Here is a 15,483-nt window from a genome sequence, read left to right as displayed (position 1 = left end):
CCCGGGAGGCGGAGCTTGCAGTGAGCTGAGATCCGGCCACTGCACTCCAGCCCGGGTGACAGAGCGAGACTCCGTCTCAAAAAAAAAAAAAAAAAAAAAAAATAGTATCACCTTTTATGTGCATGTTACTTGTTTCACAACACCTTCCTACATATTTTCTACATACTTTTTTTTTGTAAAATACATGCACATGGTAACAAACAAACAAACAAACAAACAAAAAACAACCAAAACATGGTCCAGCAAGGCATAAAATGAAATAGGATGGTGTTCTTCTCCATCTTTCTGCCCTGCTCAATTCCACTCCCTAAATGGAACCACTGTAAGCCGGTTACAGGCTCACACCTGTAAACCCAGCACTTTGGGAGGCCAAGGTGGGTGGATCACTTGAGGCCAGGAGTTCGTGACCAGCCTGGCCAACATGGTGAAACCCTGTCTCTATTAAAAGTACAAAAATTAGCCGGGCGTGGTGGCACATGCCTGTAACCCCAGCTATTCAGGAGGCTGAGGTGGGCAAATTGCTTGAACCCAGGAGGCGGAGGCTACAGTGAGCTGAGATCACGCCACTGCACTTCAGTCTGGGCAACAGAGCAAGACCTCATCTCAAAAAAAAAAAAAAAAAAAAAAGTAACCACTCTAAAGAATTATATATTTTTTCCTTTCTCTCTCAAATTTTCTTCACACAACATTTGCAGGATTAGATTATGGCAATTTACATTTTATGACTTTCTAGATGAAGATAATAATATTCAAAGAGGCGTCTTTACTTAAAGTAAACCACCCCCACCCAACCTCACCCACACCTCCTGGTTTCAATAAATTTAACAATGGAGTTAATGAGACTTGCTGGGTTTGATTAATGACATAAGGGTGCTCAGCTTTCAGGAATACACCCAGCATCTGATGGCAATCTCTTAAATTCTGTTATCATAATAGGCTATACGCTATTACATATAATACAATACACGATATCATTATAAGCACAATTATCCCAAAACGGCATTATTCACTAAACCTGTACTCCTCTTTTGTGATGAGCCCAGTTTCCTCTTGTCTCTCCCCGGCTTTTCCCTCCTCTCCCCTGGGGTCTAGCTCCTCCTCTCTGCCTTCAGATAGGACAATGCTCCTCAGCTGACTCACCAGCATTGCAAACTCAACCTGTCCAAAATCAAATTCATTGCCTACCCCCTTGCTCAGATATCCCTGCTTCTCTTCAGCTCTGGCGATTCATTCTCCTGAATCATGCTCATCCCACCCCCTCCATTTCTGCATTTTAGCATTTTGGGCATCCAGGACCTCTTTACTCAGTTCCAGGTATGAGAGACACCCCTGGACTCCAGGATGCCTGCCCCACTGCACCTTACCACCATGACCTCCTCATTCTTCCTAAACTGACCTCGGCTTCATTCCCAGGTATGAGAGACACCCCTGGACTCCAGGACGCCTGCCCCACTGCACCTTACCACCACGACCTCCTCATTCTTCCTAAACGGACCTTAGCTTCATTCCTGACATAAACCAAACCCCATGCCTGGGCCTCTCTGCCAGGCCAAGTTCCTGAGATTTCTCAGCATGGCCCTTCCTTTGCTTCCTACTCTGGGTGCACACCTTGGCCACTCACAATTCCACATTTCATTCATGTGGTTGTTTCCCTGTCCCCGTCTCAGACTGTTATTGACTCCATGCCACTGTAAGAAAGGTCAGAAACAAGTTCATAGGTTTATAAAAAATATTATTTGGGGCTGGGCACGGTGGCTCACACCTGTAATCCCAGCACTTTGGGAGGCCAAGGCAGGTGGATCACCTGAGGTTGGGAGTTTGAGACCAGCCTGACCAATATGGAGAAACCCTGTCTCTATTAAAAAAAAAAAAAAAAATACAAAATTAGTCAGGCATGGTGGCACATGCCTGTAATCCCAGCTACTCGGGAGGCTGAGGCGGGAGAATTGCTTGAATCTGGGAGGCAGAGGTTGCAATGAGCCGAGATCACGCCATTGCACTCCAGCTTGGGCAACAAGAATGAAACTCCGTCTCACCAAAAAAAAAAAAAAATATATCTATATATATCTATATATACACATATATATATACATATATATATACATATACATATATATACACATATACATATATATATATGTATATATATTTGGAATAGGAGACATCAAGAATCCTTTGGGCAATGAGCCTCACCTTCCACAACTGAAAAATGGCCACAGCAGATGCCTATTCCATTCACTAAACAATTAAGGAATCAAATGAAACAAGACATAACACTATCACTAACTAACCTGGTGGCTACTATGTGCCAGGCACGAAGTGTTTTCTGTTCACTGTCCCACTTATTTCTCCTTTAACTCCTACTATCCTATTTTACAGATGGGAAAATTAAGAAACAAAGAAGTTTTGTAACTTGTTCAAGAGCCACAGTATTAGGCAGGATTTGAACCCAGGTCTATCTGAAGGCAAAGCCCGTATTCATTACCTCTACTCTAAACACCTCCAAGTAGAAAAAGTAGTTTTAAAATTATTTTCAAAGTATTTACCATGCACATATGAAACTGGATTTATAAGTGTAATAAGTGTGAGCAGAGGAACAGCCTGCATTCTGGTTAAACAGAATAATTAATGCGAAGGCCCAGATTAGTTTGCCAAGCATTCCTAGAGCTTTCTCCATTCAAATCATCATGATGATCTTGGTATCTGCAAGGCTGAACTTGTTCTGGGGGAAGAGAGGTGACCTGTGCAAGCTCATTTAATTTAGTAGAAGAGTCAGTGCTCAAATCCAAGGCTTTCCTCTGAAGTCTGGGTTCTTCCCACCAGGTAGAAAAAATATCCGTGAACAGAAAAGAACCTTCGTCTGCCTCCTTCCAGTTGGATGCAAATCCCAGCCACTGCACGTTTAGGCAAATGCTGGGAACTATATGGAGCATCCTCCTCCACTTTTACTAGGGGTAGGTGCAGGGTAGGGGAGTGTGACCTAAGTCAATGCTGTATCCTTCCTTCCTCCCTGATAAGGAGGAATCAGCCCAGCATTTGCAGCTGCTGCATCTCACAACTGACTCAGTTACATTCTCAGCAAGCAAGGGACAATCTAGGTATGGAAAGATTGACAGGAGACTCTAGGCACCAAGCCTCCCAAGACCTTGCCTATTGTTCTTTCACCCCCCATACTCCAAGAATAAGAAAAGAGAGCACCCGAAAGTGTTGTGTTCCCCTCCACGCTCACCTGTTCAAGAAGGCATTGCCAAAGGCGTTGAGTTTCCTGAAGGGTTTCTTGGGATCCACCACCAGGGCGTTCCCAGGGATGATCCCCTCCATGTCTCCCTGCATCACCGCAATGAAGGAGTCTGTGGTGGGCTCGGGCCCAATCCTCATGCCTGGGAAGTCCTGTTCCAGCAGGTACCTAGCAAGAAGGAGCACAGTCCTAATGCAGGCATTTTGCTCAAAGACCAACACGGCATGTCTACTATAAGGCAGACAACATGCGAGTCACAGGGGAGGGCAGAGCCACAGCAGCAGGATCTCATGGCCGGGAGAAATGCCTGTTAGATAATGAGTCCAAAGAACTTTGTAGAGGAGGTGAAATTTCAGCTGAACTTAAAATATTCTGTTTTTTGGTCCTTATCTTTTTCCCTTTCTCAATTAGTTGGGGGCTGGTGGGCGGGGGTGGAAGGAGCAAGGTTTAGGCTCAGAAACAAAGCATGGATTGAAACGATTCTTACACAGAGTATTACAGACTCCATAACTGAAGGTAATCTGCTGAAGCACCCACACAAAGGCATGGTTAGAACTAAACTTTCCATAGCCTCTGCTGGCTTTTCATAGGTCTTTGTTTAACTAGTTCTTTAATATAAAAATAGCTCATATGTGATACAAAATACAAACAATATAAAAGGTACACTATGAAAAATGAATCTCTGGCCGGGCACTGTGGCCCACGCCTGTAATCTCAGCACTTTGGGAGGCCGAGGCAGGCGGATCATAAGGTCAGGAGTTCAAGACCAGCCTGGCCAACATGGTGAAACCCCGTCCCTACTAAAAATACAAAAATTAGCTGGGCGTGGTGGCAGAAGCTTGTAATCCCAGCTACTAGGGAAGCTGAGGCAGGAGAATCATTTGAACCCAGGAGGCAGAGGTCGCAGTGAGCCAAGATCATGCTATTGCACTACAGCCTGGGCAACAAGAGCGAAACTCTATCTCAAAAAAAGGAAGGAAGGAAGGAAGGAAGGAAGGAAGGAAGGAAGGAAGGAAGGAAGGAAGGAAGGAAGGAAGGAAGGAAGGAAGGAAGGAAGGAAGGAAGGAAGGAAGGAAGGAAGGAAGGAAGGAAGGAAGGAAGGAAGGAAGGAAGGAAGGAAGGAAAAGAAAGAATAATGAATCTCCATCCTATCCTACACCTCTAGTATCTGTATTTTGTATCCTGTATCCTTCCAGAAATGTCCCATGCACACAAGTACTATGTTATTAAGTGTTCACACAGATCTACACATTTATGATCTTATTTATTTATTTTGTTGAGATGGAGTGTCACTCTGTTGCCCAGGCTGGAGTGCAGTGGTGTGTTCTCAGCTCACTACAACCTACACCTCCCAGGTTCAAATGAGTCACCTGCCTCAGCCTCCGGAGTAGCTAGAATTACAGGTGCCTGCCACCATGCTTGGCTAATTTTTTTGTATTTTTAGTAGAGATGGGGTTTCCCCATGTTGGCCAGGCTGGTCCTGAACTTCTGACCTCAGGTGATCCACCTGCTTTGGCCTATCCCAAAGTACTGGGATTATAGGCATGAGCCACTGCGCCCAGCCACCTGATCTTATTTTTTAGCATAGAAGCAACCTGCACACCTTTCATTCTAGCTTTCTTGTCATTATCCATTTAATTCCAACTATCAAAGAAGAGACTACATTCAAAATGCCTTGTATAGCACCTGGCAAAAACAGATATGTTCAACAAATGAGTCCTCCCTTGTGCCCTTGGGTATTAGGCAATTTCATTACAAATGTAATAGTATATGGTGGGATTCCCAGATAGAGATTATAATTGTGCTATGTATGTGTTTGGTTTTTTACCTGTACTACCTAAATAGGTGTCAAAAAGTTACCTTTTATGTGTCAATACCTTCCTTCCGCACCCAACACCCACACACACACACCCCTCCCCACAACGCGTGCATGCTTTGTAACCATGAAGGATGTTGTAATGTGCACAAGCAGGAATGTACAGATCCTGTGATGATTACATGGATATTATCAATGCACGTGTTTCTTTTTATGCTTAATATGTTTAGGACATAGCAGGACAGATCTATTCTATTCCTCCTAATGACAATGTAGAATTCCATTATATGGGTTATTACTGGCTAATTTAACGGCCACATTGCTGACCATTTACAATTTTACAAATAACTTTCAACTATTTCAATTCTTCCTAGATGGAAGACAAATGGCAGTAGGAGAGTTTACACATTATCCCAACCAGACAGGCGAAGAAGAGGAAGGGGGTTTGTTTATTTTTATGGAATGGTTTTTAACATGTTCTCTTTCTGTCCTTTAGTGTGGGCCAGGAGGGGGCCAGAGGTCCAAGATCTGGTCCTGTTCACTCACTGTGCAGCCTCAGGCAGGCCCCCTCCCCTCTCTGGGCCCCATCCTCCATTCCCTTTAAGGGGCTAGACAATGTGATAGAACAGGTGCCTCCTGTTCTAAAAGTCTGTTCCCTGATCTGCTGCCTGAAGGATGCACTTCTGGGTGGTGCCCATCTGTGTCACTCACACCCACACAGCTCTGTCCCTCATTGGTGGCCACTCCTGAAAGGACAGGGGGATGGTGAGCGGACTATTCCTCTGACCTTCTGGCTGTGGCCCGGGAAGGTAGGTGACTCTCTGCTCTTCTCCAGGTCTGCGCGGTGAAAGCCCAAGGTCCCCTCCCCCTCTCCATGGTCCTCTTTAGAAGCCAAGAGCAGAGGCACACGGAACGTCTAAGAACCAGCCAGCCAGCCCTCCAGGAGCTCAGAACAGCTTTGAGCCAAGCAGCATGAGACCAGCTGAAGAAAGGAGCTCAGAACTACCTTGGGTTGGGACCGGCCAGAGGAGAGCCCTGGGGCATCCTCCAAGACCTTGATGGACAGGAGCTAAGAGATGTTGCCCAACAAATACAGGCCCTTGGGGTGGGCTCTCCCCAAGCGCTGAGAATCCCCCTCCTGCTTTAAACCTTGGGGGCCTGTAGTTATGCACAGAGGGAAGAGCCAGGAGGCCCTCAGGAACAGAGATGTTAAAACAGAGACTGTTAAGTTGGGAAACTTGGAGATCTCCTCGTGGGTGGTCCTCAGCCTGCTGCACATCCCAGCCCCCTGTGGGGCTTTAGCTCTTGGTGTCTGGGCCCCACTCCCAGAGGTCCTCACTGCTCTATCAGGAATAGAGCCCTGGACACTGCTACTTCTCCAAGTTACCCAGCTGATTCTAGGTCCAGCCAGTGCTGGTAACCTGCTCTGGACCCAGCCTTTCATTTGACTGAAATAACTGCTGACATCCCATAGCCTTTCCACATGTCACACATTATGCTAAATGTTTTGACAACAGCATCTCCTTTGGTTCTCACAGGAGCCCTATAGATAGGCAGGCACTGAGGAAACTGAGGATTAGAGGGTTACATGGCTTCTCAAAGTTAAACAGCTAGTAACAGAGCTGGAATCCACACGCACATCAGTCTGACCAAATCCTTCATTCTTCAACTGTCTTCTACCCTGAGGAAACCACTGCCCAGCGAGCTGATAAGGCCCCACAGGCCGACAGGGCAGAGCTAGTACCAGAGGCCACATCTCCAGGGCCCATGCCCTCGCTCTCTGCCCATCCTGTGACTCCCTAAGGTGGGCCAGCGCAGGTGGACTGCAGCAGCAGGCCTGGTCTGCACAGAGGGGTGGTGGCCAGGGAGGCTCGCTAGGGCTTCCTCCCACTCATCAACATCCCATTTGTGCCTTTGAGCAGCGTTCTGAGCTGCGAATTTACTCTGCGGTTCCATGGTAGTTAAAGTCAGGTTGCTATGGGCTCCGTCCCCAAGGGGGAGCCTCGGCAGCCAGCCCTGGAGGAAGCTGCTGATCCGCTGAGAGTTGGAGTCCTCCTGTCCAAAGGCCACCCGCCACACAGGGCACAGATGGCTTTCAGGTTGTCTTGGGAAGCCCCTCATCCCTCCAGATCCCAGCTCAATGATTGGAGTGTGAGGGCAGGATTTCCCCTGGTCAGAGGATCCCTCTGAAAGCTGGCACCCGGGTTGTGATGAGAGTGAATCCTAACAGCTGTACCCTTGGCTAGCACTTCCTGCCTTCTCAGAATACCTTCTCCTTCAGGGCCTCCTGGGAGAAGCTGGGAATCTCAGTGGCCTGGGGCCAGTCAACCTGCTTCCGCTAACCTTGAGGGCTATGCTCTTCAGGGGGTACTTAGGGAACCTCAGTACCTCCCTCCATAACATGGTGGGTAATCATTCAAACTGACTGAGTACCTGCGATGTGCTGGATGTTATTCTAAATTTTCCATGGATTATCTCATTTCACCTTCCCATATACTATGATGTCCAGCACTATGCTCTTCCTCATCAAATGGACCTAATAAGAAAACCTATCTCACAGGGTGTTCCGAGGATTAAATTCATTGTAGAAGTTAACCATTTAACCAGTACCTTAAATTACCTAGATTATCATTCCATTTGAAGAAGGAGAAGATAAAGGTTAAACAATGTGCCCCAGGTGATGCACTCAGTAAATAGTAACAGGGCTAGGATTTGAACCTGGCACTTGGATTTGAGTTCATGCTCCTAACCACTACACTCACTCTCCTTTCCTGCCTTGACCAGGAAATGCAGCCATCTTTAGGGACAGGCCAAAAGGGTTGAGCTCCCTTTTAGAACAATGAATGGGACAAGAAGGCCACAAAGAAATATGGTTTGGCAGGAGGCAGGCAGGGCCAGGCCTTGGAGGGGAGGTGAGGCTTTGAGGCCCACAAACGCAGGAGTGTACTCATCTCTATAAATATCAGCCGTGGGGTTCCCTGCTTGGCCTCAGTGACTGGGGTGTGGCATCCCAAAGCTGCTGCTATCATGTGATCAGAGCAGGTCCCTGGCCAAGGGCTCTAAAAGGACACTTTTGGACTTACAAACAGTCGGGCAAGATTACCCTTCATGAGAAAGATTCCACCCTGATTGGGAAACCCCATTTATCTTTGCTTGCCCAGGCAGCTGATCTAGTGAGTGTGTGGATGAGAAGCCCTAAGCAGGGCTCTGCAAGGGAGCAGCAACAGTAGATTGTGGGAAGTAGGGATCAACAAAGGCTCCAGGGACAGCTGAAATAGAGAGGGCTGAAAAGACCCATTCTGAGGCAGCCTCAAAAATGCCCAGAATGAACAGGGCCAAACAGCAGTGATGAAGGATCATCCTCACACAGGCATCTCAAATTCCACCCCTGAGAGGGACGTGGTGTTCTCAGCAGATGAGCGAAGGCTTCCCAGCCTAACAGGGTGGCTTCCGGAGAAGTTACAGGACCGCAGCCTCAGGTGGTCAGGCAAGGGCCTGGGGTTTGTCCTGCTAAACCCACATGACCCAAAACTTGCTGGCCACACATGGGTCTGGGGAAACACTGAGTCTAATGAGGCCACCAGCAAGTCCAGGCAGCACAGTCGGGTGGGGTAAATTCTCAGGGACATTTGGGCATGGCTTACAGCAGCGGGTGCCCCTGTAACAAAGCCACCACTGTGTCCAGAAAGGAAAAGTCTATTGAGGAATCTCATGCACTGATTCTTTATGGGGAGCAATACAGATTGCCTCTGTTGCCAGGAGAAAACATTCCCACAGCAGTGTAAAAAAAGAAAAGTTAATTCAGGCCAGGGTGGGAACAGCAGAGACAGGGACACACGAGAATGAGGGGAGACAGGACAGATTGAGTCCAGGATGATAATACTCGCCCTGTCGGCCTCGTGGGTTTGAGGAAGACTGTAACGCACCCCATAGACACAAGCGAGGAAGTGGATGGGAGACTCCACAGCCAAGTTAACGCATGAGTCAGCTCTGTGTTCCCTGGAGCAGTTATAACTGGCCCTGTCGAAAGCACCCTCAGCCATGTGATAAAGGGATTCCAGCACGAAGGAGAATCTGATGGCCAAGGGATTCCAGCACGAAGGAGAATCTGATGGCCAAAGAGTCCAGTCTCCTTGCGACAGGCCGGCCCGCCCAGGGCACTACTCAGCACCATCCCCAGAGCTCAGCGACATGCCTCTTCTCCAGCCCTCCCCTTCGTGCTGGAGAAGGGCCTTCCCGCACCTTCCTGAGAGCCTGCCTCTAAGCTCCTATCAGAGTCAGCTCGAGAGAGGAGAGGAAATGATAAAGCCCCATGCGCGGGGCCTGGAGCACAGCTGGTGCTAAACTGGTTCTGCCTCCCCCTGAATCCGGTCAGTAATGCTGTGAGGCAGTTATTACTATTCACATCTTATGGATAAGGAAACTGCAGGTCAGAAAGGGGAGGTGGCCTGACCTCTGTCAGACCTTCCTAACCAGGTCTCTGGGCAGGAAGTGGTGGAGCTGGATTCTGCTGACTTGGACTGTGTTCCATGGCCTTCGTCCCACTGTCAATGGGAGTGGGAGGGAGACCTTTCCCCAAAGGTCTTTCCCCTCCCAGTAAATGTTTTTCCTGATGACTTCCAGGCACCTGACTTATAAGGCAGCCCCTAAGCCAGGCTGAGGCACGTAGACACAGTTCCTCTGGCTTAAGGCCTTCTGCTCCCTTGTGTAACACTTAGGCCTTGTAAGAAGCAGGTGGATTTTCACCCAGGTCCCTTTAGAGAGCCAGCAGATCAGAACCCTGACCGACTAAGGACATCCCCTGGCCTCGGTGGGTAGAAAGGGCTGAAGGCAATGCAGGGGCTGTGCCCGGCAGGATGGACTTTGCAGTGAGTGGGTCTACTGGGGGGGTGGTCCTCTTACTTTATCCCTTTAGCTTTCTGGAGAACCATCTTTCCCGGCACGGTGGCGCTGTAATGTCTGGGGTGGGGATGTCAGGGTGGTGATGAGAGCTGGTGCAGCCACAGCAAATGACAGGTCGCCTTTGGGGTGGGAGGTCGCAGTCTCCTGAAGTGGGAGAAGCTGAAAGGGTCAGCTCAGTAGCCCTCAGGGTGGACTCCCAGCAGCCCCACCGTGTGCTCATGCCTCAGAGTCCAAGTCACATGACAGAAGGTCCATGCAACCCTCGAGACCAACCCAGCCTCCCTGTGGAGCCCAGGGCAGCTTAGCTCTGCAGCCCCAGGCACCACAGCCAACCCGCTAGAGCTCCTGTCTCAGCTCTGCCAAGGTCCCGGGAAGCCTCCCTCATGGCCCATGGAAGTACTCAGGCCTTTCTCAGCCCCTGGGGCAGCCAGCTACTCACCTCCACTACCTGCAGAATAAGGGGCCACAGAAGTAGGCAGCGGGAAGGAGTGACCAGGGGCCAGAGGCTCTAAGGAAGGAGGGATTCGAGGCTGCATGCCAGGCAGAGAAATAGCAAAGGGAGAAGAATAGCGGAGGCAGGAGGAAAGGCTGCCAAGGCCCGACGGACACAGAGCTACTGTACTCCAAAGAGGCAGCCTGTGTTGGAGAGGGCAGCCGCCAAGCCAATTTACTGTTTATTTTATTACTCTGTGTTGCCGGGCCTTAGGCCAGGGAAGTTATTTCAGGCAAAGATCACAGCACATTAATTAGTTATTAGAAGAATGTCCTTTTCTGTGTGTTCTTCCTGAGACAAGAAATAGACCCTGTGGCAAGCACATATAACAGAAAGTAGATGGACTCTCAGGGGCAAAATGCCAAGAACTGGGGGAATGAAGAGGCAAGTCTTTGTTTCTGAGGAAAAGGCCCCTCACAGGTTCAGGCCTGGGATGGAGACAAGAATCAAGGCGAGAAGCAGGGATGGGAGAAGGGAGGGGAGGAGGCCTTCTGGGACCTAGGCATGGATGCACTTATCCACCCCAGAGCAGCCTCACTCGCTCTGGGGAAGGGATGCAGTGTCAACTCACCCTCTTGGAAAACAACTGCAAAATATGACTCTTAATACAAAAATTTTAAAGTTAAAAAATAATTTAAACAAAACTCTGCCCAACCTTTGGCCTAGCAATTCCACTTCTGGGAATCTCAAAAACAACAACAACAACAACAACAACAAAAACAACAACAAAAAAACCACACACACAATATAGGAAAAAATATTATACACAGAGATATTCAGAATTATTCTACAATAACCAAAAATTAGAAATAGCCTAAAATATCCAAGAGAAGTAGATTAAGTAAATGAAGACTCGTATATACACACAATGAAATAGTATGCAGCTGTTAAAAACAATGCTATTCATTAGTTATTACTCATTAGTTAAATGAATAATTGTATATACAAACAGTGAAATAGTATGCAGTTGTTAAAAATAATGCTTACAAATAATGCTTATAACATGGGAAATGTTCATGCTATAAGTAAGAAAAACTGGCCAGACGCAGTAGCTCACGTCTGTAATCCCCAGCACTTTGGGAGGCTGAGGTGGGTGGATACCCTGAGGTCAGGAGTTCGAGACTAGTCTGCCTAACATGGCGAAACCCCATCTCTACTTAAAATACCAAAATTAGCCAGGTGTGGTGGTGGGCGCCTGTAACCCCAGCTGCTTGGGAGGCTGAGGCAGGAGAGTCGCTTGAACACAGGAGGCGGAGGTTGCAGTGAGCCGAGATTGTGCCATTGTACCCCAGCCTGTGTGACACAGTGAGACTCCATCTCAAAAACAAAAACAAAAACAAACAACCCAGCATACAAAATTATATGTACAGCATGATCTCAACTGTGCTATAAAATAGCTACAAATACTGGAAATATATTTTATATATAAATTATATGCTTTATATATAAATGTTTTATATCTAAATTAAAGTAGCTTCTCCTAAGTCATGGGATTGTGGGTGACTTTCTTTCTTCTTTATTCTTTTCTATATTTTCCAATTAAAAACAACTGTTTATTGGATTTTATGAGAAAGAAGAAAAGTACACGATTTGGTTCTAGAGGGTTCCCTGTGGTACGACCCCTCCTACAGTGCTGGCTGACACTCCCCCAAGGGGAGACAGCTTTTGACACATGAGCTAAATTCAGTTGCTGACGTGAGTGGGGAGAGGGAACTATTGTACATGGAGGATAAGAAAGAAGAGAGATCTGTCTCTCCCGGTCTTGCTGTCTCCCTCAGATAAGGAATCATCTGTGGCAATTTGACTCTGCCACTTTCTTAGACCCAGTTAACAGCCAGTGATGACTCAGGCAAAGCCAGGAGAGTGTCTCAGACAAAAGGCAGTTAAACCTGTCTGCTGCTTGGGGATCCTCGCCTCTCCCCATCTTCCCTCCCATTCTGCAAAATGTCTGCTGGGAACCTCCTATAGCTGAGACCCCGGAGATGCTAAGGCATGGATGTTGTCTTGTCAGTGACCATACTCCAGGAAGGAGAAGCTACAAATAATGTAGGAAAGGTTATAAATACCATATGTGCAGAGAGCCAGGGAAAGCTGTGAGAGGGCAAGGGCCATCTGCAAATGGCCTGCATTTCCCTTGAGGCACGAATGGGCCAAGTGGAGGCCAGGACTCACAAAGGAAACCCTGCACACAACTCAAGCAGCTCTGAAGTGCCTTTGGCAGCAATGGGTGCTTAATAAAACAAGGGGCATGGCTTAGATCAGGGGTTCCCACCCTAAAGTCCAAAGATGGCCCTTGCACCCCCAACATTATATGCAAATTTGGGATGCATGTACATTTTTCTAAAGATAGAAAGTTAAGAAGCAATGGATTAGATTAATCTCAAAGGCCTCTTGCAGTTCTATCAATACAAAACATACAAGAGCCAACAGGCCCATCACCTCCCAAACACTTGGCCTCTCAAAGCTGCTGAGCCCTAGGCTGTGCACTCCACAAGGACAAACTCAATGTGGTGTTGTGTTTAGACATGACCTATTAGCATGGTGCTACTTCCAGAAGGCTTGCATTACAAGGTCGATGTTAGAGAAAATTAGTACCTAGAAAATTAGTAACTAGACTGTTAACTTTTCTGCTCTCCTCACCAAACAAAGCACAGCATTTCGCATGCTGTGGATGCTCAGACAGCCAAGGAATAGGAACATGGGTACCCTGCTTTCCAAACCCTCTGCAGGAGATGAGCATGCTTGACTTTGGGGGGCCACCAAACTCCATTCTCAGTCTGTGGGAGCCTGACTCTTAAGGCAGAGGGCCACAGCATTCTCAACAGTTTGGAATGGCCGTAAAAGAGGCCAAGAAAAATGGCTGGCCTTGAAGTTGGAAGGATTAACAACTGGAGAGAAGCCTGTTATCTAAAGATAGGAAGGGCCTCTGCTGGACTTCTCTGAATGCAGGGTGAACAAATTGACTTCTTGAGCTTCCTCCAGCCCAAGGATTCTGTAATTGAAGGGAATGGATGACTCACTCTCAGAGTTACAGGCGTTTAGCCAACCATCTCCTCACATGCATCTAGGACTTAGATCCCAGGTCTGCTGCCCACTCTTTAGATGGCTCTGCACAATTCATTTAACTTCTCTGCGCCTCAGTTATCTCACCTGCAAAGTCAGGAACTGGATGAGACAATGCCAATATCCCTTCCACCTCTAAGAGTCTTTAATATTATTATTGAGCCATTAAGATCAAATAAGAGAAAGGAAAAAAAAAAAGCATTCTGCTTCTGGATTCTGTCGAGTCTCCAAGATACATATATACACACACAGGAGCTCTGCTTTAGAGAAGGAAATGATAAAAGGAGGGCAAGTAGCATCCCCAGGCCACCTCCGTCCCCAGGCCTGCACCCATCAGAACTCAGCTGCAACTGTGAGGCCCCCACGTGAGTGCCAAGCCCCTTGAAAAGCAAGGGAAGAGATTTCGCCCGTGAATGATGTGTTTCTAAAAAGTGAAGATGCAAGACATCCCCACCAGCATAAGGTGCTCCAGAGACCAGGAGCTCTTCCATTGTGCCTCCTGGGGCTCGATTTCATAATCCATAAGATGGGGAGACCAGGAATGGCTTTACACTTGAATACTTCAGGTTGACCACTAGAGCCAAGGGCCAAGTAGAGTGTACAGGTATTGGGTAGGATGGGAAGGGGGACCAGCAAAAATTATGGGGTAAGATTTTGACGCCTGCACAAACACAGATATCTTCAGAGCCCTCAACTGAAGGCTTCCCATTGGTACCCTGTCAGGAGTGGAGCACCAGGAGTGACCGGAGGGACCAGGCGCTGGGCTCCGGGGTGGGCTGCCGGGACCCTGGGCCGGCTCACCTGATGAAGGTGGTCTTCCCAGTGGAGTACTGGCCCACCAGCAGAACCATGGGCTTGTTGTCGAAGTCGGCATCCTCCAGGGCGGGCGAGTGGAACTCGTGGAAGCGGTAATGCTCTTCCAAGGGCAGCAGCTTGCTCTTGTAGAGTTTCTTGAGCCCCTCACTCACCGTCTGGAAAACCTCGGGGTCCTTCCTCCGGCGGTCGTCCGTACCCAGCCAGCTGAACATCGCAGCCGCCGCTCGCCCCCGGCACGCAGCCCCAGGGGAAGACTCCTCCTCAGGGAAAGATGTCCCGTAGGACCGGTCCGCCGGGCTCAGAGCCGCGCCGCCGCCTCACCCAAGCGCGGAGCTCAGCCGCACCATGGCCCGGGCACGCGGCTAGGAGGGCCGGGAGCGCACTCTCCCTGCTCCTGGGACCAAGTCCAGCCGCTGCTGCATCCAGCAGCCCAGGCCGGAGGGAGGATAAATGATCTGGGCTAGAGGAGGAGGGGTGCAATCTTGGAAATTAAAGTCGAACCTGCAAGGAAACTGCCAGATACCGGGGTCCCCGATCGGCCCCCAGCCCTCGCCTGCTCTGCCCTGCGTGCAGCAAGGGATGCTTCGGCTCCGCTCCTGCCGGACCGAGGCGGCTCAGGGGAGGCGGCGACGCTGCCCAGCCGGCGGACAGCCCCGCATCCGCAGCAGCATCCTGCAGCCCCAGGCGCTGATTTAAATGCCAGCTGGGCAGGAAGCCGGCGCGCAGAGGAAGTCCCCGAGTACTGGCAAGGCAGAGCCGGCCCCACGGTCCCGGCGACAGGAAGCCGCGCAGGGCGCCGCCATGTTTGTGGGCAGGCGCTCAGCTTCAGACCTGCGGCCGCGCGGGGAGAGGGATGCTGACCCAGTCCCGGGGGAGAGCGCCGGTGTCTCAGTCCCCGCCTCTGGGGCTTCATTTTTGGAACAGCGCCCTCTCAGGGACGGCTGCGAGGACAGAGTTGACCTGTTCATCACCCTCCCTACATTGAATCGCCTCTCCTTCGGTTGCTGAGGTCAATTCCCTAGGAAAACAGGTACTCTACTGGGATTTTGGGATTTTTTTTTTTTTTTTTTTTCTTGGCATAGAAAGAAGGACCCACTATCCGGTTCCACAAAATAACCAAAACTGTCACTACTCAAACTTTTAGCTAGGCTTAGG

The 15,483-nt window shown here is 49.0% G+C and overlaps 1 protein-coding gene across 1 annotated transcript in view; it reads right to left on the bottom strand.

Moving 5' to 3' along the window:
* Window positions 1–15,165, bottom strand: part of EHD3 (EH domain containing 3) — a 35,169-nt gene extending 20,004 nt beyond the window's left edge. The window contains exons 1-2 of the mRNA XM_010360097.2: window positions 14,314–15,165; window positions 3,230–3,406 (exon numbers count right to left, since the gene is read on the bottom strand). Of these exons, the coding sequence (XP_010358399.1) occupies window positions 3,230–3,406; window positions 14,314–14,540 (404 nt within the window). The 5' untranslated portion in view covers window positions 14,541–15,165. The remainder of the gene's footprint in view (window positions 1–3,229; window positions 3,407–14,313) is intronic.
* Window positions 15,166–15,483: the final 318 nt, after the last annotated feature.

This window comes from Rhinopithecus roxellana, chromosome 17 (assembly GCF_007565055.1).
Source record: "Rhinopithecus roxellana isolate Shanxi Qingling chromosome 17, ASM756505v1, whole genome shotgun sequence".
Lineage (NCBI taxonomy): Eukaryota > Metazoa > Chordata > Mammalia > Primates > Cercopithecidae > Rhinopithecus > Rhinopithecus roxellana.
This window is presented reverse-complemented; position numbering and strand designations above follow the sequence as displayed.